The sequence below is a fragment of the Stenella coeruleoalba genome, assembly GCF_951394435.1.
Source record: "Stenella coeruleoalba genome assembly, chromosome: 19".
NCBI classification, from domain to species: Eukaryota; Metazoa; Chordata; class Mammalia; order Artiodactyla; family Delphinidae; genus Stenella; species Stenella coeruleoalba.
The window spans coordinates 42,531,355-42,559,196 of record NC_137165.1 but is presented as its reverse complement, the minus strand read 5'-3'; the positions used below and the strand labels follow the sequence as shown (position 1 = coordinate 42,559,196).

Here is a 27,842-nt window from a genome sequence, read left to right as displayed (position 1 = left end):
CCACCCCCCACCCCCACCCCCACCCCCCACAAAAACGTTTTAAATAATAAACAGGCTGGTTGGCTTGCAGTCTGAATCCTGGCTTATTTCACAGCATTCAAGAGTTATACTGTAAATAAACATCATTATGGCCCATGATTCATTTAAATCACCATTCATTATAATACCAAACCAGGTTAAGTAATACTATTTTACTATCCTTCCCCCTTCAGGCTGGGGGTCAGAGTCTTCTTTTTCTGCAAGTAATTTTTATGACTAAAATCTGTAGTGTTCTTTGTCACACCTCTTTACTAGCTGTACCCAAGACTCCCTTCTGTAAAACAGCGCGAGGACCAGGACCCTGTAAGCGAGCTCCTTCCCGCTCGCGTACCCTGGGGTTAAACCAAAACTTTTTCAGTGAGTTTGCTCCCATCCAAGTCTTGCAAAACACCAGCCTCTTTTTCTTGTTCTAGGTTCTCCTGAACAGATTGCAAACATTCAGGAGGCCATCAGGATGGCCTAAGCCTCACACCCACTCATTTGCCCACCCCTGAACTTCACTGACATGATTCACACAGGAGCCTGCCTTTCACTTTTCTCATGTTCCTATACACCCCCGCCCACTCTACTGTAAAGGCCTGCCCCCCCGACATAAAGAAAAAGGGTAACTATTAAACTTACTTTTCCCTTTAATAGAAGAGTTTCTTTCCTTCTTTGTAGCATTAGCAAAATATTTCACACTACCTACATTTTTTCCCTTAAATAAAATAAAATGTATGCAAAATTGCTACGACAGACACTGCTCAACAGGTGCTGCTGGGTTAATGCGCACACTCCCCGCTCCTTTCTCAGAAGTGCAGAGACTGGAAGGTGGATGTACTCTAAACGCATCACTGGGGGTCTTTTGAAAAACAACAGTGCCCGTTACTAAGACTTGCAGGGGAACGACTTTCTCCTTGAGAAGGGAAGAGGAACAAAACTCCTATCGTGCGCGCCCTGGGTGTTATTTTAACACCACACAGCTATGAAGCTTGGGATAGGTTAGAAAAATTATGAGAGTAATTCTTGAAAACAACGTCCAAGGTTAATTTCTTTTATAAGCTGACAATGAACAGATATCCTCATTGAAAACATCCACAATTAAGCAAAGAAAAATACTCAACTTCAGTACAAGCAGGAAGAAAAAGGGTTCTATAGGGAGTTTAAGTTGCACTTTTCAGTGCACTAAAACGGAGAAGAGTTTTATCCAGATCAAGTGAAAAATGCTCTTCCTACAATTCATCTAACGTCTAAAGGGAAGGTTTAAGTTCCGGCCTTTCATTTGCTCCAAAAAATACCGCAAGGCAGGTATTGTCTTGACAGTTCAATGATGGGCTGTATGTAGATTCATCAGATTAAAAAATAAGCAAGGGCTTCCACCCCACACCCCCAAGACAGAATAAAGATCGTCTCCGAGCAGCAGGCAAAGTTACTGAATACGAGGTCACTCCTCAGTAGCGGTGGCCGCACCAGTCGTCGCTGTTGACCTGAAGGAGTTCTGTCACAACCTGCAGGATGTTGTAATTGTGTTTCTTCAGCAGCCTTAGGTTTAGCTGCCTGTCACAGAATCCCATTTCAAAGAGATGGGACATCAGGGCTGCTGTCTGATCTTCGGAAACTATTGGCTGTGTAGAGTCAAGAAAAGCGGAACAACGTTTTTTGTATAATTTGTGTTTATCTTGTTAAGGCATGCTCATCTTCCAGATTTATTCAAAATACTAGGTAATCAGGTGCCGGGCTACGGCACTCCTGTCCACCCAATACTAATGGGTCTTCTGAGGGGATAAGGAAGGACTGGGAAGGCCCTGCTTTGGACTGGGTACGTCTGCACCCTGAGCCAGGTGACTGGCGAACTGTCTTTAGAACTAGATGAAGGAAAAGATGCTAACGAACTCTGGAAACCCTGTGCAGTTAAAGGTAATCATGACGATGGGGCAAGAAGGAGCAAGAGAGGAGATGGTAATTGGAAGAAAGCATGGGAAACTGGAAGAAAGTATGGCCAGCGCAAGTCTTAACCACTGGACCACCAGGGAAGTCCCTCCCACGGGTCTTAAAAATAAAAGCCAAAATCACTTAACACAGCATCCCACCTACATCACTGGTCTTTTCTCTTCTTGGTGCAAATTCACCTTCCAGGTTCACATCTCCAAGTCTCTGTACTGGCTACTCTGTCTACAGTGCCCTCTCTAACCCTCTCTCCTGGCACACACTCATTCTGTCCTTTAGGACTGAGCTCGGGCGTCATCTGCCAGGACGCCTTCCCTGGCCCCGCCGTGGGGCCGACACCAGGCTGAGGTGTTCCACTGGTCTGAGAACACTCGCACAGTATCTTACACTGCACAATAAACGTTTTTTTTTTTCCTTAATCGAATGGGAAGATTCTTTACATTCTACAGTGCTTTGCAATTTTCAAAAGTTTCACAGATAAATGTCCGTTTGCTTATTTCCCACTGTCTCTGGGCAGGAACTGGTGTCTGATTCACCTCGTAGTGCTGGTACCTGGGAGAGTGACCCCCACACAGTAGGTCCGCAACCAACGTTAGGTCTTTTTTCTTTCCTCCCTCAAGTGACTTAGCCAAAGTCATACAGCTGGAAAGTGGCAGAGCTGCGTGTTAAAGATTAAACTTAAAGCTCACGCTCGCTACGATGCCATGCTACTCTCTCCAACCCAGGCAGACGCCACTGTTTTCACTGGTGACTTGGATTCGGTTCAGGAAAATAAAACATACACTGACCTGTGCAGTGACCGGTGGTCCAGCAAACAAGGCCTTGTATGCAGAGGCGGCAACAGACAAAGCCCCCTTCACCAGCCCTCCAGCAATGCTGCTCCCGTGGTGGTGCCTGCGGGGAAAGCCAATTTGTCTCCCTAAAGAAACGTGAATCATTATCTTCCTACGGAGAACCTGGGCTCTAATCCTGGGAAGAAAATGAGATTTCCCCGAGAAAAAAGTCAGACGTAAAAGGAGAGTGGGCCTATTTTCCTATCAGTTTTATAGCTACAGATCTGGGCTTGATGCAGGGCCCAGCTCTTACTGCTTGCTGCAAGATATGGGCAGGGCACTGCAGAAAGCACCTCACTCTGGTTAGCATGCCAGCTTTCAGCCCCGGCTGGAAATTCATGTGCTCAGCAGCACACTGAGGACCTGGCAGTCTGCATGCTCAGTTATCATCCCAGAGGAAACACCTCCCAAAGGAAATGTGATTTTCTGAACGCTCTCCGTAGGGAGGAGCCCACCGTGACACTGCTCTGAGATGACTGGGAGCAGAGAGGCAGGTGTGTCTACGAAAAAGTTACAAGGATGCACAGCGGGCTGGGCCTTCCTGCCTTCTTCTCTGGTACTAAGCAGGAGGTGAATCTGAGGGAACTTCCTCCTGGTCTGGAATGTGAACACTCTTATTAAACATCAACATGAGTCCTCTGCTCAGTGCTGCTCGCAAGCTTTAGGAGGAAATAAGGACAGGAAGGAATGATGGCTCTCCTCCGCTCTCGGCAGGTGGCACATGCTCTGAGAGGCTCGTTTAAGCGGAGGCAATACTAGGATATCCCTCTGCTTCTGAAGGAGGGGCTGCACAAGGAAGCCCCCGTTACCTTGAGTGGTCAGAGCTCTTCTGTCTGCTGTTTGCAAGTCCTGATGAGCCTCTGAGCTCTACAAGCAAAAGAGCTGTTGGTTAGACACAGCACCCATAAGCCCCTGGTGTTTCCTAATCACAGCAAGGCTAGTTTTGAGGCAGGTGGCAATCTGATTGCAACGATTAAAGTCTCTTTTTCTTTCTTTTTAAATATTTGAGAAATTTTGCAGGTGGTTTAAGTAAATGTTAAAGAAAACTGTCCAGAATGCAATGCAAGGTGACTGTTTAGTGAATCAGAAAAATTAATTCTATAATCCTATCACAATAGTTTATTAGTTCTTAAGTACTTTCAGGTTTTGTTTTTTGAGGACGAGAGGAAAGCGACTTTGAGGGTCTACTCACAACTTCAAAGTGCTAGTCTCTTTATTTTGTAGGTAAGGAAACAGACCTTCAGGTCTTAGAACCCTGCTGAACCATTGCAAGGTCACACGGTGAAGAAAGGTGGAGCTGAGGCTGGAGCCTAGACTAGTCTGGCCCCAAAGCCTGTGTTCTTTCCACTACAGCACAATGCCAACCTCTATGGGATCTCGTTTAATAAATATTAAGCTAGAAGATAGAACAAAAGAGTATGAGGCAGGAGCACAGAAAAAGTCATAGGGCAAGTTTCTAAAAACTGCCAAGAGTCACAAAGATAGAGTGCCTATTTATACCTGGTTCCATTAGAAAGGAGCACAGAAAAAGAGAAAGCTCAGGCTGGTCATTACCTCCTCTGCTCTGATCAGGGACTGAAAAAACTTCTGGTACGGTAACTGGTAAATCCACTCCTGGGGAACCATGATGCTGTGCATACGCAGGACTCCTTTCAGAAAGACACAATATTGAAAGTAAGTTGAAAAGGCGCCTACAGTAACGGTGGAGAAACAGTAAACAGAGCACAGCAGTGCCAAATTCTCTACAGAGGCTTCACATTTCTGATCCAGATCACATGTCTGAATTTAGGGATCAGGTGAGAAGGGCTCATTCTTCTTCTGGTTTTCCTCTTCAGCCACAGTCAAGCTAGAAAGACTGGCTTCAGTCTGGTCACTTCCCCCTGTATCAAGTGGTGCTGATAAAAGAAAATATCTAGCTCCCTGGGAGAATGCTTTAAATTATAGTCAAGCCTCCACCATTTTCCATACTGTGAGAGAGCAGTGATACAGACAGAACCAGTAGAGAAAAACAGTAACTTCTATCTGGGTTTTGTAGTATATTTGTTTCCATAACAGATTAAACTTCTTATTCTACTTTGTTTGGATTAGTATGAGAAAGAGTTTTTGCTGCCTTTGCCCATGAGTCAACAGAACAGGGAGGAAGGTCCAGGGATGTTTGTGTTTAAAAACTGGCTCTCAATGATCAAAACATAAGTAGATAGATTATACTCAGATAATTAAGGTTAACTGAAACAAGTATTTCTTTAAATCCAGAATACACAAATACTGGGAAGTACAACTTTTATTCATCAGACTTTACTATGGGAAATAGACTCTTCCCTTGCTGACAAAGAAACAGGTTTTGAGATCAGGTTGAGTCCTCTCTCTTTATTCCACCTCTGGAGAACAGCCCAGCAGAGCGGGGTGTGGATGGTACCTGGGCAGCCGTGGCGAAGGCCCTACCACCTCTGGGGTCAGGGGCACTGTGTCCAGAGTCTGTGAGGTCATAAGGATATCATTGATGCTGTGCCCCTGTGGCTGGTTCTCCCCTCCAGGGGGTCTCTCCCCAGCCTCGACTGGTTCCTGCCCAGCCTCAACCCCAGGCTCGCCTTCAGCCCCTCGCTCCAGGCCTGGCTGTGAGAGGGCAGAGCTGTACATGGAGTCCCCCAGGGGGCGGCTGGTGTCAAAGCACTCAGGCAGGATGATGATGTAATCCTCCGAAGAAGCAGAGGACTGACTCTGAACTTCATCTCTGAGCTCATCCTCCTCCTCCTCCTCCATGACAGCTTCTTCTTCAACAATACGGACAATCTCTTCCCTCTCGTCTCCAAGTGGTCCCTCTTCGGGTGGAGCAAATTTCACTAAAGGATGAAAGCAACCAATTTTAAGGTATAAGCTAAAAGCAGCCCCTGTGCTACCCTTACCCCACCAAGCCTTGTAGGTCATGAGCTATAATTATGAAACCCAGAGGACAGGGACAAACCAGAGGGAAGGGCTGCTGAAACCATGGTCATGGCCATATTCTAAACCTACGCAAAGCCACATAGAACCAAAGTTCACAAAAACAACATTGGCAGAAACATCGAGGCTTCTGAGAACACTATGAATCTTAAAACAAGGAGGCCTCATCCCTTTTCCTCTTCACGTGATGGTTAACATACTGAGACGGGTTCAAATCAAAACTGATATACTAGCTAACAGTGCTATAAGAAGAGAAAATGTTTGGTGGTAAATACTTCAGGACTGTATGACTACTTTCCTTCTCTTCTTTGTGAAGTAATGAGTAGTCATGATAGAAAATTGGCAAACATGGATGACAAAAAAAAAGGAAATAAAAAAGTACCTATAACCTTAACAGAGATAACTACTGTGAACATTTTGGCGTAAGTCCTTCCAGACTTTTTTGTTATGCATTTGTACACAAGTATGTGTGAGGAAATACATATATTTTAAAAAATATACAGTTTAAATATAGATACATAAATGAAAAAGTGAGATAAATCATGCTTAAAGGTATAGGTCAAATTTCACTATAATAAACACAAGACATTTTTTCACATTATTTTGATGGAGTAGAATTTGAGTTTTTGGATAGTACTTGAAATACATGACAGTGGTTCTACCTATCTGACATCTAAAAATTTCTGCCACAAAGAAATTTATTACAGCAGAATTTAACCGTGAGAAACTTAGTCTGGTGCTCCTGTTTCTGCCCACTATTTCCTGACTGCTGCCCTTGGAGAAAGGAGACAACTCAGCTGCCAGTGGGGGTCTCTGCTGAGGGGCTCTGTCAACTTACAAGAAGACTCCTTGCTGCAGAATCCAGGCAGCACAACCGGCTGCTGCTCCTCTGTGGTGTGCAACTGAAATTCTGCCCCTGAAGAAGTACAGAAATGAGTTATGGTAGCTGCTTTGCTCCTGATGCTATAAATAAAATGGTCAGGTAGCATATGTAGAGCCCAAAGAAACAACCATGATCCGAATTCTAACAAAGATCCCGCTATCTCCACTACTCTCAGTAAAGAAGAGCACTTCTATCTGCTCAGGTCTGGCAATCACAAGTCAGGCGTCACCTCAGTTTTGGGGGGTGGGTGGGTGGGGAATTCAGGGACGCTCACTGTGCGTGGACTTCTGTCTGCAAGGTGGTTTGTGATCCGGGGCAGCATCCAAGGTAAGGGATCGGATTACAGTCTCACACACGAACTGGGTCCCACTCAGGTCATCTTCTGCTTCCTCCACTGAAGAAATGTTCTCAGCCCTCTTCTTTACTGACACTGTGGAATCTGAAAAAGACATGAACTTTGTCTGCAATTAGCGTTTAAAGTGTTGAAGATCTTTCTCTAGTCATGTACCCATGCTGATGCGATGCCACAGAATAGCTGCTATTGGTGCCATGTGCAGGTGAGGAGACTTCAAAAAATGAGATCCTACAGAAAACCCGCTCACACAGCAAGGTAAGATTAGTAGGGGGTATGTGTAACAACAGGGTGTGGTGTGGAAGGGGAGGATGCAAATACTTTACAAATATTTAACCCCTTACCAGGAAGTTCTTTAAATCCCGCCCCTTCACTCTCTTCCTGTATCTGCCCCAAGCCTGGCTTCTCTATTAAAGGACTGTCATGTGGCAGAGGAGACATGCAGGGAGTCATATCTGGAGAATGAAGACAGGAGAACCATCAGCCATGAAAAAGCTTCACATCATCAACAGTCAGTGTCCAGAAACAGCAGCTCATAGGCTTCTTGCCTCCTGCATGGCTAAAATAAACCCAGGTACACTTCAAGGCGTTCTAAAGAATTTCTCCAGACCATTAGGCACACAAGTATCTCAGACAGATCCATCAATGCAGGAAGGATCATAAACGGTTGTTTGGCTTTGGGAGACCATGGCCAAGACACAGAGCCATGAATGCAAAAGAACAAAGGGACACAAATATCCAGAGAAAAATGGAGAAGAGGGTCCCTTTATGGTGGGGAAACTTTGCACAAACTGGTATTGTTGCCTCTGACAACAGGGAGAGGAAGGAAAATGAACCAATGGGTGCAGTTTTAATATCACATTGTGGGAGAAATCCTTGCCAACTATTTCCTCAGAATAAAATACTAACTACCAGAGTCAGGGCTGCAGTATTTTGGGGCCTGTTAATAAAATAAGCAAGGTGGACCGAGTGACATTCTTACCCACAGGGGTGTTGTGGGGCACTCTCTCCAACTCTTGGACAATATTTATATCCAACAGCTCAAAGGACAGCAGGTCCTGAAAAAAAAAGGCACAAGGTTAGACTACTCGCAGCACACGCTAGAGCCATGTTTTGTCTTGATGGGTCCTGCAGGCCATTGAGTTCTGTATCATCCCAGATTTAACTCTGTTCAAATTCATGCCTCACATCAGTCAAGTGAAAACAAGAAGAGTTAAATGGGAAGTAGGCATTCAAATAACCAAATGGCAGGAAAGAGAGCAAATGCAGTGGGGGTGAAGGTGAACCAGTTAGGCAGAAAAGAAGAGGCAACTAGAGGGAAGTGATGGGAAGCACAAGGTAAGTTCCCAATTCAAAGACGAAACATTTAGTTTAGAAGCCTGCTCCCACTGGTGATGATTTTGCCATTCAGTGCATCTGACTAGATCAGAGTGGGCGTATCTCCAACTTCCTGAGCACCACCTATGGCTCTACCGCCTTTTCTTCAACAAGTTCAGAACTCTTTCCCCAGGGCTTTCTGTCCCTCGCCCCTCAAAGTGCTCAGTCTTCCACCTGGGCAGTCAGAAGGTCCACAGATGGGATATAGAGCTCCCTCTCGCTGGCAGCATTTTTGGCCTTCTGTGGGATGCAGGTTCCTGTCCCTTCTGCCTGCTCAGTTGTTTCACCAGGTGGAATTTCTTCTTTAGCCGGAAGAAGAGCTTCCTATGGAGATAAACCATTGGGACACATTTTAGGCCCTCAACAGAACTCAAAAGGCAAGCTGACGGCTGCCTCCCTAAAAACAAAAGCACTCCATGTATTAAAACTTTTTGTTTTGTTATAATTTTAGACATAGAAAAGTTACAAGAACAGTATAGAGAGTTTACTAATTACCCCCTTCACCCAGCTTCCCCTAATGACAATAGCTTAGATTAACCATAAAAACAACAGTCGAAACCAGGACATTAACATTGGGTAACTAAATTTAAGTAGTAAACAGGGAAGCTGCCTGAAAAAACTGTGCACCAAGTAACAATCAGGGTAAGACTTCATTAGTATTTAGGAAACATACACAAGGGATATACAGGAGAGATGACTGTTAAGCAGCAAAGGCATCAGCTCAGCAGGCCCACAGGCCAGGCAGCTCTGCTTTCCCTCGTGCAGCACAGAGGCTAGCCACACATCACTACAGAGAGATACGAAAGCACTGAGGGACGCCTGCACCAAGATGCGAAGGACATGCAAACAGAGCCCCTGAGGACTAGGCCCAATATAAGCACACGATGTGTTCGAAGGAGGGGAGAAGCTGGCTTCTCCAGACTTCTGAAGAACCACCAGCTGTGAGTGGGCTCTTTTGGTTTTAGTCACCCTTCCAATGCTCACCTCTTGCTGGCAGGTGAGATCAGCACCTTTGCTTGAGCTGATCATGCTCTTTTCAATGTTATCAGAGCTCTCTGTGTAGGGGAAAGGATCCACTATGATACTGCACCAGACCCGAGGCCCAAACTGCTGGCCTTTGTGAGAAAGACGCCAGTGGGAAGTGTATGTTCCCTCCAGGGTTGGGGCAATGAACTCCACAGACACAACTCCCACATGGCCGGCCTTTAGGCAGGGAACCAAAACATCCTTCTTTTCTGTAGAAGCCAAAGTCAGATTTCCCCACATGAACTTGAGCTGAAAAGAATAGTGACAAGAGAAAGAAAGCCTGTCAGTTAAACACACTGCCACCTCAAATCACTTCATCTTCACGTTTTGTGGGGAAAAATACCTTTGTGTCTGTACTCCACTTTACATTTCCTGTATTTTTCATCCTCCAGTGTTTGATAAACTTGGTTCCTGGCTGGAGGTGAGTCCCATCAGGCAAATTCTCATCCACAAATGCTGCACTGAGGGTTGGCATAACTGAGGCACAGGGCTGCAAAGGGAGCCTGAACAGAAATTCAAATATTTAGTCACTTGCTGCTGGGTGTGATGTCTTCTGAATACCCAATACTGTGGTTTGAGACACAGACAGTGACCCTGGAGGATGCACCAATGCATTTGCCTTAAAAATAATACTAACGATGGGAATCCCCTGGCAGTCCAGTGGTTAGGACTCCGTGCTTGCACTGCAGGGGGCGCGGGTTCAATCCCTGGTTGGGGAACTAAGATCCCGCACGCCAAAAACAACCCCAAAAAACAACCTCAAAAAACAAAAAAAAACCCAAGGGGACCTGACTCCTAAGCTAAAAAACTATGGTGAGGATAACTAAAAGGGACCATAAATTAACTAAAGAGTTGGGCTCTTAAAATATTTGCTTCTTTTGCTTCAAATCCAGACTGCCTCCAGTGAAGAGAGGTCACACCAGCCAGTTTCTGAACCTTACTGGTTTCTGTTTTTCTGAAGAAGGCAACAAAGCAAGTGTCAAAGATAACTACCAAACCACCCTTTAAGAACACTAGGATCGGAAAACGGGAAGTTTTAAGGGTTTGGGTGTTATGGGTTACCAAGAAATAAGAGAGAAGTTGGCTTAAGTTCCAGTTTAGAGGGCTGGACCTAAAGTCCTGGCTCCCGCCCTGGCCCTGGGCTTACATTGGGGTGTTAGACTGCAGCAGGCTCTCGGGTCGGCCCAAAGGAGACTTGGGGCTCTGGAGCCCATGGATCGAATTCCACAGATGAATCTTCCTGTGGAGTTTAAGCTGCTTTTTAAGTTCCTTGACCTCTGCTTTACGCTGTTTCTTCTCAGCTCGCAACCTTTGCTTTTCTGCTTTAAGAAAGTTCTTGTCAACCTGTTTCTGGAGCCTGTGAGACAAAAAACACAGTCTTAAAAAACAAATCTCACAAACAAATCTTGAAGCTATTCAGAACTTCCCTGGTGGTCCAGTGGGTAAGACTCTGCGCTCCCTATGCAGGGGCTCGGGTTCAATCCCTGGTTGTGCATGCATGCTGCAAAAAAAAAAAAAAAAAAAATCCCCCATGCCACAATGAAGATCCTGAGTGCCACAACTAAGACCCGGTGCAGCCTAAATAAATAAATGAATAAATATTTAAAAAATCCTGAAGCTATTTTGGGCCACTTGTGGTCTCCATCAGCGTCAGCTTCTAGGTTAATTTCTTAATTTCTTTCTGTAGTTCTCATTTCCATCTCATTAGCTTTGGAGGATAATTATCCCCGTCATTGCACATCAACTGGAAAGGAGTGGGAACTAAGGAGACTATGTGCTTTTATTGTTTTGTTTTTGGCTGTGCCATGCGGCATGTGGGGCCTTAGTTGCTCGACCAGGGATCGAACCCGTGCCCCCTGCTGTGGAAGCGTGGAGTTCTAACCACTGGACTGCCAGGGAATTCCCAGGAGACTATTTGTAGTTTTGTGACTCACACCCTGTCACCAAAACCAAGAAACCAAACAGAGAACAAGCATCCCATGCACATATGGCTTTACCTGGCCTGTTCCAGAGCAGCAGGAAGACGAGGAGTAGAGAACCTCGAGTGAGAGAAGGGTTCAGAGGAACCCACAACAGGTCTCCGCAACTTCAGCAGGACATGGTTGGAGTCATGGGCATATGGCCCCGATTCACAATCTTCACAGATATTGTAGGATGGGCAGAGGCTATGAGGAAAAGAAAGGAACAGTGGGAAGTACCTGAGGTTGGGCGATAGGGACCCAGACTTCCTTATCTGCTCTATTACCAGCTAGGTGGGAACCTGAGCACATCACCCATCCATGCCATGTCTCAATCCTCATGAATAAAATGAGGATAGTAACACTTCACCTGTACCTATTTCAAAGGACAATCTATGGGAGAAAACGAGATATGAAAGCATTTGGAATACGGAGATAATCCTTGGGGATCCAATTTTGTTTTGGGGAACTTAATTTTGGCTCTTTTAATTCGAAAGTATATATGAACACCACAATCTGAATACCCTTCAAATAGTTATTTTATCTTGTGGGTGAAGAGTAGCTTGTTTCCAATCCAGAGCTGCTATGGATGGTGCTCAGAGGGTACCTCCCAGAATGCTAGAAGGCCCGCCTGCTGTAAGTTCTACTAAGAGCTATTCACTACCCAGTTACTGCTTTACCTGCACTGGTAGCGCACACCGACGATCCTCCTTTGGCAGCTGCTGCAAGCAATATGCCAGTTGAACTGGTTTTCTGGCAAAAACAGTGTTTCCTCTGAAATAGGCATTGAGACTTCTGAAGGACAGGAACCCAAGGATGGATTCTGGAGGATAAGCTTCTCACGTAATTTCTGTTCAAGCTTCTCAACCGTTTCTTTAACCACTTGCTCTCTGAACTAGAATACAGAGAAGATGGGGGAAAAAACCCCTCAGTTCCAAGACTGGAAAAAGGCATGAAAATATCAAATAGACCTGAAACCTCACCACCTCTGGTATAACATAAGAGCATAATAAACAGATAATAGCTACTAAATGAAGGGACAGAAACAAAGCAAAAAAGGTCTATTCCTTCCATAGCTAAACTGGTTCAAATAAAATACCAAAAAATCCATTGATGAGTAAATTTCTAACTCTTCCTTCTCAAGCACAGAAATTTGTCCCTTTCCCTTACATCCTTAGAATTAAACTCCCCCCTTTTTCTAGTACATTATTGCAAAAGCTAGGAACTTTCTTGACTGGAACTACTCTAGTTTGGATATTATTAGCTACTACTCTTCATTCACCTGCACCAGAGGCAGCAGCCATCTGGATTTAGCTTTCTGTTTCTTCCACATTCCACCCGTTCCAACACTGCCATTAGAACCCAAGCCAGAAAGACACTCACTGTCTCTAGGGAGCTTGTGAACCAGTCTGGGGGCTTGTCTTGAGGCTGGTCTGCGTCACGTGGAGCAGGTGGAAACTGCTGCAAGTAAACACAATCGGAGATAGTTTTTTTCTTTTTCTGTTTAAAGTAAATCTCCTGAAATGTATTACTTTGAGGTTTCTGTTGCCAAATAATATAAATATATGGTCAAAAAAAATGAGCATGAAAGAGTATAGGAAAAACCGAAGTCTTTATGTCAAACTATTCATGCTCCTCTCCAGAAGTAACCACTGTTACTAGTTTCAAAAAGTCAGACGGAGACAGTCAAAACAACTCCCAAATCTTTGATGAACAGCTCAAATCTTAGACTAGAGACAATGAAACATAGGTTAGAAAAATCATAGAGACAGGTCCATTCCCTTTGTACCTGTGCTGCAGGCTCCTCTGGGGTCTTCATGTCTGATCCCAAGACTCTCACCAGTGAAGAATAATGTGCAAGTGGCTTCTTCCCTGTCCTTGCAACTGGTCGTTTTTCTGCTCCAACTGGGGGTGGGGCTTCGTAGACAACACGATAGCCTTCATGGACTTGCATCTGCAGTTGGTTTCCCTGCTTAACTGCCATCTGAGAGCATACGTTATGAAATTAAAAACAATATTGTGTGATTCTCCTTTCCTAAATAAAATTTCAAAGACACCTAAACAGAAGAGGTGTGGTAAAATATGCTGGAAAATATCAGATTCATGCTTCTTTTATTAAATCAAATAACAAATATGTTAACAGTCTGCTGTTTCTTGGCCAAGAATGTTAACTAGGAATGGTTTTGTTAAAAACAAAAGGGTTTTAGTGTAGCTCTTCATTAGGTGAGATGTTTTCATTAATTGGGTTACTACTTTTCTGTTTAACTTTTTAAATTTAAGTGTAATTGACATATATTAGTTTCAGGTTAAAACATAATGATTTGACATTTGAAAATGTCAAATATACATTGTGAAATAATCACCACAGTTTGTCTAGTTACCATCTATTAACTGGTTTTTACGTAGGACTCCACTTACGGATTCTAATTTCAACTTTTCAAAAGTCAATTCTAGACCCAGGAAACTTAAAGCTATGTCCAAAGTTAAGCGTCTACCTTCCCACTAAGAATAGTATTTTGGAAAGCATGCTTAAGTGGTCACCTCTTTTTGAAGAGCATCTTCTTAAATATCCTATTTTGAAAACTCTACTTCAAGGAGCATTTGAGATTCCATGAAGGTACTCCAGCGTCCAAGAAGAGATTAAGGGGTTAAGTCCGTGGGGTTCTAGCTCCTCCCACTTGTTACCCAGTGACAAGATTTGTTCTTCCTTTATCTATTTTCACACATTAGACTTCTTAAGATTCCACTTAAAAACAGCATTCCACGTCCAAAAAGTCTGAAAGCTATTATCTTAGGTCAGGGATCAGCAAACTTTCTTTTTTCTTTTTTTAATTGAAGTATAGTTGATTTACAATGATTCAGGTACACAGCAAAGTGATTCAGTTATTTATATATATACATATATATATTCTTTTCCAGATTCTTGTCCATTATAGGTTATTACAAGACACTGAATATAGTTCCCTGTGCTATACAGTACATCCTTGTTGTTCAGCAAACTTTTAGTTTTTTTTTTAAAGTCTTTATTGAATTTGTTACAATATTGCTTCTATTTTTTTAATGTTTTGGTGTTTTGGCTGTGAGGCATGTGGGATCTTAGCTCCCTGACCAGGGATCAAACCCACACCCACTGCATTGGAAGGTGAAGTCTTAACCACCAGACCACCAAGAAAGTACCCAGGAAACTTTCTTAAAGGGCCACATAATAAATATTTTAGGCTTGCAGGCCATTCAGTTTCTGTCACAACTACTCAACTCTGCCATTGTGGCACAAAAGTAGCCACAGACAATACATGATGAATGGGCATGACTGTGTTCTAATAAAACTTTATTTATAAAAATGTGGCCAGGGTGGGGCTTCCCTGGTGGCGCAGTGGATGCGGGTTCGTGCCCTGGTCCGGGAGGATCCCACATGCCACGGAGCGGCTGGGCCCGTGAGCCATGGCCGCTGAGCCTGCGCGTCCAGAGCCTGTGCTCTGCAACAGGAGAGGCCACAACAGTTGAGAGGCCCGCGTACTGCAAAAAAAAAAAAAAAAAAAAAAAATGTGGCCAGGGTGATGCTGGCAGCAAGGTGGCAGACACGGATTTTTGGGACATGTAACAAAGGAGCTGTTGGCAGGATTCAGAAATAAGAATGTGAAACAGAGCACATGGCAACCTAACCATCAACCATCCGTAGGCCTTCGTGGGGAAAGTTCGTGAGGGAAGGCTTTAAATTTTGAAGAAAACTAAAAAGTCAGAAAAATTATAAGAAATTGCTACGACAGGAAATGAAGGCTCAAACCTCACAGGAATCACAGTTCACAGATTTATATCCTGATCATCTGAAGCACCTCTACTTAGTTGTAGAGGAAAGACTCAGGAAGCCACCTAGAAAAGTTGACCAGTCCTTATCAGAAGAACAAGTTGACCAGCCTTTGTAAGAAGAATACGTAGATCAACCTTTGCCAGAAGAGCAATATAGTATTGACCAGACTTTGTCTGAAGAACACGGTAGCTTTGAGCAGCCTCGGCCAGAAGAACAATGTAGCATAAGAGTAAATTCTCTTGCTATTCCAAAGAAAAAGAAAACATCAAATCAAACAGCACAGGAAGAATGTGAACAGGTACAAGCTAAGCATGCTGTTAAAGAACAAGAATTAGGAGGAAAAAAGAGAGAGAAGCAGCTCAAAGCCTCTACTACAAAGGGCCAGTATTATCTCTTTTTTGTTTTTTGGCCACACCACGTGACTTGCGAGATCTTAGTTCCCCAACCAGATACAGAACCCATGACCTCAGCAGTGAAAGCTCGGAGTCCTAACCACTAGACCACCAGCAAATTCTTACCAGTATCTTCTTTAAAAACAGAAACAAAATTAAATCAGACATGTCATCCTTAAGGGTTAAAATATCTGTGGGCTATTAAGTTCTCTTGAATATGTACTATACCTCCTAACAGTTAACTAAATTTGTCAACAGAAACTGGATTGCTAAGCTATACTGAATATAAAATGTCCAAATATTTTGTTTTTGTAAAAGCAAATTATCTATATATACGCTACATAATGTGATTTCTCTTCCTTTCTTAATTATAAAATATTGGCTAAATTCCCCATGCTGTAAAATATATCCTTATAGCTTATTTATTTTATATATAATAGTTTGCACCTCTAAATCCCCTACCCTTCTTGTCCCTCCCCACTGGTAACCACTAGTTTCTTTTCTGTATCTATGAGTCTGTTTCTTTTTGTTATATTCACTAGTTTATTTTATTTATTAAAAATATTTATTTATTTGGCTGAGCCAGGTCTTAGTTGCACTGTGTGGGATCTGTTCCCTAACCAGGGATCGAACCTGGGCCCCCTGCATTGGGAGTGCAGTCTTAGCCACTGGACCACCAGGGATGTCCCTGTTTTACTTTTTAGATTCCACATATAAGTGATAACATACAGTACTTGTCTCTCTCTCCCTGACCTATTTCTCTAAGTTACATCCATGTTGTTGCAAGTGGAAAAAGTTCATTCTTTTTTATGGCTGAGTAGTATTCCTGTGTGTGTGTGTGTGTGTGTGTGTGTGTGTGTGTGTGTGTGTGCGCGCGCGCGCACACATCTTCTTTACCCATTCATCTGTTGATGGACACTTAGGATGCTTCCATATCTTGGTTATTGTAAATAATGCTGCTATGAACACTGGGGTACAAATATCTTCTCAAATTAATGTTTTTGTTTTCTTTGGATATATACTCTGGAGTGGAGTTGCTGGGTCGTATGGTAGCTCTATTTTTAGTTTCTTGAGGAACCTCCATACTGTTTTCCACAGTGGCCACCCCGATTTACATTCCCACCAACAGTGTAAAAGTGTTCCTTTTTCTTCACATCCTCGCCAACATTTGTTATTTGTGGTCTTTCTGATGATAGCCATTCTGACAGGTGTGAGGTGATTTGTTTCTTATTTGCCTCTAAAGGAAGGCTGGCCTGGAGAACTGAAAGAACCTTCTATTTAGGTGACAGGTTCAAGCACATAATACTTTTGTATCATATTAAATTCAGATGAAATACAATGTTTACAAAAAATTTTAAATATATATATATATATACACACACATACATATATGGCCAGCTTCCCAGCTATAGTTTGCCAACTCCTACTCTAGACCACAAACCAAGAAGCTTTTTCTAAAATATTTGGTAGAGTCTGTGGAAAAAATTGCTCAAGAAACAACTACAACGAACTGTGTCAAAATATAAACATGGAATTTTAAGTATTATATGTTACTACAGAAAAAAATGTATGTAGAAAAAGTCTTGCTTCCTAGGGCAAGACAGGCTTATATAAACTCTAGACTGCTGAGATCCAAGATTTCTGACAGAATAGGTAAACTAATAGTGGCTGTGAGAAAGGTAGAAGAATTATGAAGTTTTTAAATGACTTTTTTAATGAAACTACTATAGCTTCTGAATATGGAAAAAGAAAAGCCAGAAGATTGGAGAAGAGTAAAGGGGTGTTGGGAGACATCATGTTAGAACAGCTTAAAAGCAAAGAAGAAGGGCTTCCCTGGTGGCACAGTGGTTAAGAATCCGCCTGCCAATGCAGGGGACATGGGTTCGAGTCCTGATCCAGGAAGATCCCACATGCTGAGGAGCAACTAAGCCCGTGCGCCACAACTACTGAGCCTGTGCTCTAGAGCCCGTGAGTCACAACTACAGAAGCCCAAGCGCCTAGAGCCTGTGCTCCGCAACACGGCTAATGGAATTCAGAATTCAGAAGCCACTGCAATGAGAAGCCCATGCACCACAACGAACAGTAGCCCCCGCTCATAGCAACTAGAGAAACACCATGTGCAGCAACGAAGACCCAACGCAGCCAAAAATAAGTAAATAAAATAGATAAATTAAAAAAAAAAAAAAGCAAAGGGGAACTAGGAAGATCACGTGAAAACTGGGGCAGAGGGAAATTTCTTTTTGTTGTTGTTCTATATTTTTTAATAAAGTTTGTAATCCAATGGACATGCAAAACAAAACTGTGCTGAGAAAAAGTTTCATAAATTAGTAAGTGTTAGGAAGTTGTGGGACAGGTCAAGGTCACAGGAAGAAGGGAAGCCAGTCCTTTGTACAGGCTTTTTGTGTGTGTGTGTGTGACACTTCCAAATGGTGGGGGCAGGGCCCGTGCTGTAACGAAGCGCACCTATACAAATGAGTGACAATACAAAGTCTGAGTATGAAAATAAGATTTTCTCTGAAAACACATTTTTGGCACAGATTAAAAAAAATGTACTTTGCAGAATCTGATTTTTAAGTCAGTATTATATATATTTATATATATTATATATTTATATATACACACACATCCCAAGTCCTGCAGAGGGAAATTACGAAGCATGAAAAATTACTAACAGAGACGGGTATTTCAACTAAGAGAAACCAGGAAAGGGCCTGAATGCCTAAAACCAAGAGACTGGCTGGTAAATGAGGATTTCTGCGTAAAAACCAAGAAGACATTGGCTAAACTTTTGAAACAAGTGGCACTCAGAATAGCAATTCTGATCAAAAACCAGGAAGGGTAAATCCAGCTCCTGATTTAAAAAAAAATCTTGCCTTTCCCTCCCTAGACAAAAAGTGATTATGGAAAATGGCTCAGCCTGGATTAGAAGTTCAAAAAGGATAGTCAGTGAAAGGTCAGCTTAGCACACCTTAAATAAGTGACCTTGAGGAATACTCTAATTCATCACTGACATACAAGAGATTGTAAATGGATGGTTTATACCTTAAATTCTTCCACATTATAGTGTAACATTTGACAGGGAACAAGGTGAAGGAAGGAGATAAAAAATGTGAACCAGAAAGCATCATTTCAGAGAGTTCTTTCAATTTTGAAATGCCAGTACAGTGGCATCAAGACCAGCAATGAGATGCAATGATACTGGAAAGAATCTTTATATTAGGAGGTACCTTTTGCTGCATGGTATGCTGAACTCATCACAGTCTCCTTAAAAATGGGTTTTGCTGTGTTTATAGTCATTAGTTTCTCCACATGGCTAATGGAATTCAGGCTCAAGTTTTAGTCCATAAACATTTAAAAAATTATTTGAAAATAAGATGAAATGATCATTACCTTAAGTGCTTCTTCATATTCTCCTAGAAGGACAAAAATATACATACTGTGATTTTTTTACCAGCCCAAAAGATTCTATTAAGCATGGACAATTCTTACTTTTAAGAATTCTTAGCTTACAGTCCTTATATATGAACAGCTACTACCTTTTTGCTGACAAATTCCCTTCTTATCCCATCATAAACAGAAGCTACCTGCAAATTAGTTCTCCCCCTTAAATCCCTCTCTCTGCTACTAGAGTCTTCCAGTTACAAAAACTCAATCCAGCTCCCTCACTCTAGGCTTAGTGAAGCTCAGGACTCAAGGAAGTTAAAGGATGGTGTTAATACTATCATTTCAGCTGGTTAAAATAAGGTTCTGGGGGCTATCCTGGGAACCTAATCTTCAAATATAACATTGCTCCTGTGGGAAAATGCACCCCATGCTCTCAAAAACCAACCATCTTATTTATAACTTGACTTTAATATATATACCAAGTCAAGGACAAAAGCAATACCAGGAAAACAAGTTAAATATGTTGAATTGGGAAACATGTTTTTCAAAACATTAGCATCTTAAATATAAGAGAACCTCTCATTAAAGCTGTCCTTTGGGTCCAATCAAGGCACCAACCTATACACAAAAAACTGTTATAAAATAAAGCTCTCCTATGTAACTAATGCCTATGGGTAAGTGAGTGCATTTATTGCATACCAAATTCTACTCTAAAATAAATACTGCAACAAGATTTGAATGGAAATGGAAATGCCAATGCCTATGATCAGATTAAGGCTTTTAAATAAACCTGAATAGGTTCTCTCAGGGACTCACCTTGACTGTTGATGGATACCTGTAAAAGGAAAAAAAGCAACAGTGAATTATAAACCTCTCATCAACTGAGCAATTCAGCATATCCAGCCTCACAGGATAGATACAAAACCTCAGGTCAGGCATTCAGCTTTTCCAGTATCTGAACTAAATGTGAATAATTAAGTAATTTTACTGCTTAACTATTATATCCTCCTTTGTTTCAGGTAGTTAAGAAGCAGCATAATATAGTGGCTAGGAGCCTGGGCTCTGGAGCCAGAGGGTATAAAGTATGTATATCAGAGGGTATGAGTAGTACCCTACTCTGCTATTTCCAAGCTTTTGTGCCTTTGTGCAAGTTACTTAAACTCTCGGCGCCTCAGTTTTCTCATGCGTAAAACAGAGATAATGATAATAGTACTGTTGTTAGTCTGACACATTGTAACCACTCAATAAGGGTTTGTCATTATTATTTTTATTACTAGAAACTAAATAGCAGCTTGTGATACAGTTGAACATAAGATCACTATATAGTTTTTTTTTTTTTTTTTTTTTTTCAGTACGCGGGCCTCTCACTGCTGTGGCCTCTCCCGTTGTGGAGCACAGGCTCCTGACGCGCAGGCTCAGCGGCCATGGCCCACGGGCCCAGCCGCTCCGCGGCACGCGGGATCCTCCCTGACCGGGGCACGAACCTGTGTCCCCTGCATCGGCAGGCGGACTCTCAACCACTGCACCACCAGGGAAGCCCCACTATATAGTTTTAAAAGTTATCTCTCAGATTTTCTTCTTCAATGTCGCTTCCTTATTTCTCAACTCCATCTCAGATGGCACAAATCAGCTTAGAACATACAATTATCAAATATGTTTAAACTCCTACACAAATGAGATAAACACTATTCTGAACTTTTTGAGCTCCACATCCCTCTTGAGAAATAAGATCCCTATTCTGGATACCTGGTCATGGGTACCATAATATACTTTACCTCTTCATTTTCCTCATCCAGGTATTTTATTTGAATAGTGTTCAAATCAAATGAAACTTTTACCTGCAAATGAAATGTATACACTATATGATCAAGTTATCAAAAAGGCAGGTTGTAATAGAACCCTAGAAGTCATAAAATAAAGGACTGACATATTTCACTACATAAAAATTAAACATTTTACATGGTTAAAAAAAAACCAAAGTCAAAAGACAAGCAATAGACTGGGAAAAATATTTGCAAATCACGAGAGACAAAGGGTTAATATCTGCAATACACAAAAAGCAACTGCTAATCATAAGATCTTAACTGGTAAAAGTGGGCCAAAATCTACAGAAATTTCACTGAAGAAATCAGATATGCCTAACAAATACATGAAAAGATGTTTAACCTTAATGGTAGTCAGAACAACCTAAATTAAAGCAATGAGATGTCATCTCAACAGAATGGCAACACAATTTTTAAAGCTGTAACATGCAATGTTGAGGAATTCCCCGGCAGTCCAGTGGTTAGGACTCTGGGCTTTCACTGCCGAGGGCCCAGGTTCAATCCCTGGTTGGGGAACTAAGATCCCGCAAGCCACGCATTGCAGCCAAAAACAAAAAGACATCCAATGCGGATAAAGATCCAGGGCACTGTCATGTGCTTCTGTGGGGTCCTACCACTGTTCTGCAAAGCATGCAGTAGTATCTATGAAAATTTAAAGTCACATGCTTGGTGACCCATTAATTTCACTTTGGGAAACTTTATCCTATAGAACAGTGTATACGTTATATATACAAAGAGGGATCTCCTGTAGTTTATTTTATAGTGGTAAAAGGAAAAAAAAACCCAACCTTTTGGAAATTGAGGCATTATGCTAACTGAAATAAATCAGACAGAAAACTACCATATAATCTCACTTATATGTGGAATATTAAATACAAATAGACAACTCATCAACTCATAGATACAGAGAACACATTGGTGGTTGCAGAGGCAGGGAATGGGAGGTGGATAAAATGGGTAAAGGTGGTCAAAGGTACACACTTCCAATTATAAAATAAAGTCCTGGGGATGTAATGTACAGCACAGTGACTACAGTTAATAATATGTACTATATTGTATATTTGAAAGTTGCTAAGAGAATAGATCTTAAAAGATGTCATCCCAAGGAAAAAAAAATGTAACTGTGTGTGGTAATGAATATTAACTAGACTTACTGTGGTGATCATTTTGCAATACACGAAAACATAGAATCATTACATTGTATACCTGAAACTAATATAATGTTATATGTCAACTATATCTCAATTGAAAAAAACCCACAAAAAACCCTAGAAACGATCTTTCAATAAGGGATGGTTAAATTGTTGTATAACACCAACAGCAGCTTGGATCCTTGTCTATTCACTGAGAACTGTGTCTATAATACAGGCTGGGTTAAAAAAAGCAAGCTGTGGAGTTACTCAGTTTTCCTGGGTATCACTCATGTATACAGGAGGTATGCATGTTAGTAAACCACTACTTGTTTTTCTCCTGTTTTTTTTTGTTTGTTTTGTTTTTAAAAAGCAAGTTGTAGAATAATGTTCATAGTATGGTATGATAACTGTATGAACATGGAAAATGTGGGAAGTACACACAGGGCTGTTAACACTGGTTGCCCCCAAAGAGGCTAGAATAGCGGGTGGAGGGTATGGGGAGTGGAGGGATATTAACATTTTCTTTATATATGTTTGGATTGTTTCACTTCTTATAATGGGCAGGTATTACACTTTTATAATTTAAAATTTACAATAAAGAAAAAAGGCAAGCTGTCAGTTCATTTAACTACTAGGAAAAAAAAGATAGCTGTGTTTGATTTTCAGATCATTTGACAAACAAGATCCAACTTTCTGGATAACCATCTGTCCAGGGTAGTATAAAGGAAATATTTTTTTTTTTTTTTTTTTTTTTTTGTGGTACGCGGGCCTCTCACTGTTGCGGCCTCTCCCGTTGCGGAGCACAGGCTCCGGACGCCCAGGCTCAGCAGCCATGGGTCACGGGCCCAGCCGCTCCGCGGCATGTGGGATCTTCCCGGACCGGGGCACGAACCTGCGTCCCCTGCATCGGCAGGCGGACTCTCAACCACTGCGCCACCAGGGAAGCCCTAAAGGAAATATTTTTCCTGGAAGACAAAGGATGAGATCAGATCATCTTTTGAGGTCTCTCCACCATTTCTTTTCCTTTTTGGTTACCATAACACATAACCAGAGAAAAGTAGGTTTTTACCAACCAGGTAAAACTAGGTTTTTACCAAAGAGTTTCATTAGATAAACACAGTTACACAGGAAGTAAAACATTCACTACTGCAAATCAAACAAAAACAGAAGAGTACAAAGGGCAAACCAAGAAGAGGAAAAGCACTAACAACAACGAAAGTGATAGATGAGCTGCTATCTGAACACCCGTGCGAGTTTTTCCTGCTCAACTTTGAGATATTCATCCTCTGACCTAGCAATAAAAGCAATCGATCAGCTCTTGCAAAACACAAATTATATCCTTGGTGGTTCAAAAACCACAGTAACCTATCTGCTCTCAAGCAAGAGAACATTCACCTCAGGCCTCGTTAGGGTGGAGTCCACACCAATTCATTCCTCAGGCCTCCTGTTTCTAAAATAAACAGGATTTCTAAGTCCTATCTCACTTAAAAAAATAAATTTACCTTTCCTTTCTAAACGCCTCAGAAAGAATTTGTTTGTTTCCTCTACCAGGGCACATCTCCTATATGAATCCCAAGCCCCTGTCAAAAATAATTTTCCAAAAGGCCCAGAAATGGTAAATATGACACAGCTAAAAACAGCTATCTCTGGAAAAAATATTTATGCTTAAAGGATGGAGAAACAAAACAAAATAACACTCACCATAGCTTCCACATCAGCCCAAGTTGTATTTTCTGGATCAGAAACTAGAAAGCTTTGAGTTTCATTTTTAAAAGTCACATTTAGAGTAACCTGTGGTTCCATGCTGTGGGGCTAGAGAAGAGAGGATGGATGAGAGAGAGAAAACACATTAGAAAGAGTTCTATAAACTGCATAAACATTCATTCAACAAATACTTGTGAGGACCTAATACAGGCTAGGCTAGGAGGACACAGCAGTGGGTGTGAAGATAATGTCCCTGCTCTTTTGCTATTTACAGTCTAGTGGGTGGCTTAAAACGAATCTCACTGCCATATGTTTGCAGAGAGAATGTAAATTTTGGCCACATTCACAGAAATCATCTAACATTTGTAAAATCCTTTAGGATTTTATGAACTTTATAATGATTGCTTAATTAAACAGATACCTACTGTTACATATTTACTAGTAGGTTACCAAGATGAGTAAGCGTAGGTCTCTACCCTTGGGGAATTTACATTTCTAAAGCCTGAAAGTGATGATCTATATTTTTCTTGGAAAAGCAGCCCTTTCCTAAATTGAGCAACCAAAGTTCTCTATTAGATCCATTTAACAACAAGTTAGAGGCTGAACCACTCGCCAAGAAACTATACAGGGGTAGCATTCAACAACCTTCATCGAAGTTCATGTTTTTTGTTTTTTTTGTAGGCTACTTTTTTTCTTTTATGGAGAATTTCAAACATACATAAAAGTGGAGAGTAGTGAACATCTAACTACAATGATCAACTCAAAGCTACCCTCATTTCATCTATACCCTTCCATCCCCCCAATAGGGATTGACTGTAGTCAACTGTTTTAACCAAACTCATTTCATCCACAAAATAATTGAATATTTACCTCTAAAAGGTAAGAATTTTAAGGATTGATTACTTATGAGTTGTTAGATTGGTTTTTTTTGACTTTATGAAAAAATTGTTTAAATCTAAATGTAAGTTGTAATGAAAAAGGCCAGCTTTTTTATATGTTTATATGTTTTCTAAAAAACATATTCATCAATAAATCTTGACTAAGCATCTACAAAGAGCCAGGTTCTGCTCCAGGCACAGGACATTGGAGAGGAACAAGATTAAGTCTCAGGAGTTTACAGTGTAATGAGGGGAGGGATCACAGGGGTTTAGAAGAGCTGGGTTCCAGACACAGCTCTGGCACATTACTAGCCATATAAGTGTGAGCAAGTCTTTTAACCTCCGAGCTTCAGTTCCTTAATCTGTAAAATAGGTCTAAGACCTCTGCTTTGCTAACCTCACAAGGATGTTATCACAAGGATCAAGTAAAAATGTGTATGCTATTTCTTTGAAAACGGTACTCAAATATAAAAGTTATTATCATAATAAATCAGGGCCTGAAATAGTCCTGTTTTCCACAGTGTAAGGAACTGCCCTGTGAAACAATACAACTGTCATTAAAAACGATCTTGAATTCTCTGAGGATTCAATTCTCTGAGGATCAGGGATTTTTTTTTTTTAATCCAAAGACAATCATCCTCCAACATTTTCCATCCTTTTTCTCTACCTAGAACCAAGTTCACCACCAAAATAGTTTCTAGCACCAATCCTGCTGACATCTAGTATTTCATTCATATGGAATGCAATTCTTGGGGTCCTTAAAATTTGGACAGAACTCCTGGCAACTCCCCAGAATCTTGGGCAAAAAATCAGGGAGATTAGGTGACTGATTCACTCAGCCAAAAGTGGATATTCTAAAACACATTCTCACTTTTCAACTTCTGAGAAACACACTTCCACACTTTTTAAAGTCCAAAAGGAAACTAATCTTCTTTGCCTTTTCTCAAATTACACAGTTGGAAATTAGTTTAGATACTTTGGAGCTCATCCAACTAGTTGGCTGGCAAGGAGAAAACAGGAAGTGGGAGATTCTAGTTTAGCTGGACCATATCCAGGTCTTCATAAAGAGCTGCCTATTTCGGTTTGCCTTATATGTGAAAATTCTTTTAGCAAGAGCATTAGTCTTGAACTTGTGGAAATACCAAAGCTATCGTTAGTACTCTCTGTCCCTGTAGTTAGTAAAGTCAGGTAGCTGGGGCCTCGGCCTTCAGCTTTCATTAACTGGCATTATATTAAGTTCATGCCACTGGCTCATCTTTGCTTGGCATAGATCAGCTTTTCCTCTATGTCGATTTTTCCAGGATATCAAAAATCCCTTTAATGAATCTGACCTGGGAACCTGAGCTTTCATTACTGTCTCCACCGGAGGCCTGTACAAGCTATCCTGGAGTTAAAATGTGTGATCTGAAAGCTGCGTGTTCGATAAAAAGGAAAAACGGTGTCTTTCCAATACCAGAGGTCCCTGACCAAGGAGACTTCCTTATGAGGTTCCCCGAAAGTGGGATGAGGGGGAGTAGGAGGCTGTGTGGGTAGTGTCATTTTTTTTTTCCTTGGAAACTTCATCCTAGTCTTCCACTTAACTTTTCCTGGCACTCCATGTCCCCAAGACAGTATCACCAACCCCTGAAGACTCTCTCTCGTTTTCTTTGCCTAGGCCCTCTTTGTGCTGGGGAGTCTCGGCGTCCTTCAGCAGAAGCCAGGCGTTCTAAGCCACGGACCCGCCATCCCTCCGGTGGTATCCGCCCCCTTGGCCCCTCGGAACACGAACTGCTCTCCCATCCGGTCACTGAAAAGATCGACTGGCCCCAGACACGGAAAAAGTCGCCCCTCTTCTTTGCAGGTTTCCTCCCTTGAACTTCCCCAAGCCCTCTCAGTGCGACGTGACACCACCCCTAGGTAACCGCAACTGCTTCCTTACCAGCTTCCCGCCCCCGGGGGGCGCCTGCCCGAGGCCAGTGCAAGAACCGTCCGCAGCCAGCTCTCGGGCTATCCCTGCGGGGTGAATCTAACATGGCGGAGAGACACAGGGCCTAGTCCCCTGCGTCTCTGAGTTTCCGACAAGATGATTGGTTCCTACCACTTGTCCCTCAAAACTACCACCCCACTGATTGGTCGAAGATGAGTTGGCGGAGGCGGGTCAGGAGCGGCCAGAACCTCACAACAACAACAAACACTGGGGCAAAGGGGCGGAACTACGAGTGCGCAGCCGTGGGCCGATTTCCCCTTCCCAGGTAAAAGCTGCGCCGGACCTTAGTTAGGTCACCGACCTTAGAGGACGACTTGCCGGAGACTCGCGGGGATGGATGGGAATTGTAGTCTTCCTCGGATTTGTAGGTTCTTTAGCCTATTATCCGCTCTCAAGATACTAAAACATAACACTCCAATCCATATCTGTTGACGTGCATAAGCGGGCGGAGCTCTTCAATTTGTCAACTGGGCTGTCGCGAGACTCGTGCCCGCTTCCAGTGTCGGAAGTTCCTCTCCATAAGACTACAGTTTCCAAGGGACACTGTGGCCAAGGCCTTTCGATCCGCAATGCATGCTGGAAATCGTAGTTTTCCCCCCACAGCCCTTTTATTTACCAAAACTGGAGACTTCCATTGCGACGGAAAGGGTGAGGGAATGGGCCCTCTTCCTTCGACTCTTTTAGGCACTATCTTGCGCTCATATTCGGGCCTCAGGTAGCGATTCCGACCCTAGTACAGCAATCACTGTGACATAATAAGCCGCACCTGGAAGCGTAGAGGTAAGGGGTCAGGCGCCTGTTAGAAAACTCGAGCAGAATTCGTTCTCTCCCGTCTCTTTCTAATTACGTAACTCAGGGAAAGAATGGGTGACCAATCAGGAACCCCGAGAGGCTCAGCTCTTTCTGTTCCGCCCTTCCGTAACGTGTTTCGTTCTCGCGTTCTGAGAGGCTCTCGCTAGGCGCAGCGGCCGGTTTCCGTGGCAAAAGGAAAGCGCGGGAATTACAGATTAATTGAAACTGCGACTGCGCGGTGTGAGCGTTCCTGACCCAGGGCGGTCCGGGGGGTTTTTTCAGAGAAGTGGGCCTCTGGGCCCGGGAACCACAGACGCTTTGCTCTGGATAAATGTGAGAGAACCCTGGGGAAGGGAGAGGGGCCTACAGGGTGCTCCGGGGGACAGGCAGTAAACAGGTGTGGAGACAGCAGGGGAGAGGTAACTCCTGAAGGCGAGCAAGATGGGTGTTATCTGCCAAGGGGCGGGCGGAAGATGGAACCTGAGAAGCCTAAGACGTTGAATCTGGGGAAATCGTGGGGAGGGGGGTAATTTGTGGGTCACGGGGTCGGGGGGAGGCGCTGAAGATAAGGGAGGGGGCAGGGTGTCTCCGAGGGGGAATCCTGATGGTGGAAACTGGAATGGGTCTT

The 27,842-nt window shown here is 42.6% G+C and overlaps 2 protein-coding genes and 1 pseudogene across 12 annotated transcripts in view; 2 read left to right on the top strand and 1 right to left on the bottom strand.

Moving 5' to 3' along the window:
• Positions 1 to 59: 59 nt before the first annotated feature.
• On the bottom strand, positions 60 to 26,971 carry NBR1 (NBR1 autophagy cargo receptor). Of its 2 annotated transcripts, none has more exons than XM_079904275.1 (22): positions 26,724 to 26,971; positions 23,576 to 23,686; positions 20,694 to 20,756; positions 19,735 to 19,753; positions 18,925 to 18,947; positions 13,124 to 13,318; positions 12,718 to 12,795; positions 12,015 to 12,229; positions 11,374 to 11,541; positions 10,524 to 10,733; positions 9,720 to 9,879; positions 9,335 to 9,625; positions 8,525 to 8,674; positions 7,956 to 8,031; positions 7,318 to 7,428; positions 6,896 to 7,060; positions 6,577 to 6,654; positions 5,215 to 5,638; positions 4,353 to 4,447; positions 3,608 to 3,665; positions 2,754 to 2,859; positions 60 to 1,643 (listed from the first exon to the last, which is right to left on the bottom strand). In XM_079904275.1, the coding sequence occupies exons 2-22, from the start codon at positions 23,675 to 23,677 to the stop codon at positions 1,470 to 1,472; spliced, it is 2,961 nt and encodes a 986-aa protein (XP_079760401.1). In that variant the 5' UTR covers positions 23,678 to 23,686; positions 26,724 to 26,971; the 3' UTR covers positions 60 to 1,469. The 2 variants fall into 2 exon arrangements, with proteins under 2 accessions (XP_079760401.1, XP_079760400.1); XM_079904274.1 differs by lacking the exon at positions 26,724 to 26,971 and adding an exon at positions 26,375 to 26,480.
• Positions 13,946 to 18,900, top strand: LOC307177368 (thyroid transcription factor 1-associated protein 26-like; annotated as a pseudogene). Its single transcript has 2 exons — positions 13,946 to 13,951; positions 15,014 to 18,900. The product of its transcript is annotated as a thyroid transcription factor 1-associated protein 26-like (transcript).
• An 88-nt stretch (positions 26,972 to 27,059) lies between the features above and the next one.
• Positions 27,060 to 27,842, top strand: part of BRCA1 (BRCA1 DNA repair associated) — a 62,427-nt gene continuing 61,644 nt past the window's right edge. For 7 of the 9 annotated variants that reach the window (XM_079904273.1, XM_079904271.1, XM_079904269.1 and 4 more), the window contains exon 1: positions 27,069 to 27,202. The gene's annotated coding sequence lies outside the window, so the exon portion shown is untranslated. Of the gene's footprint in view, positions 27,203 to 27,395; positions 27,548 to 27,842 lie in introns of those variants that run through there. The other 2 variants (XM_079904266.1, XM_079904265.1) reach the window with 2 other exon arrangements.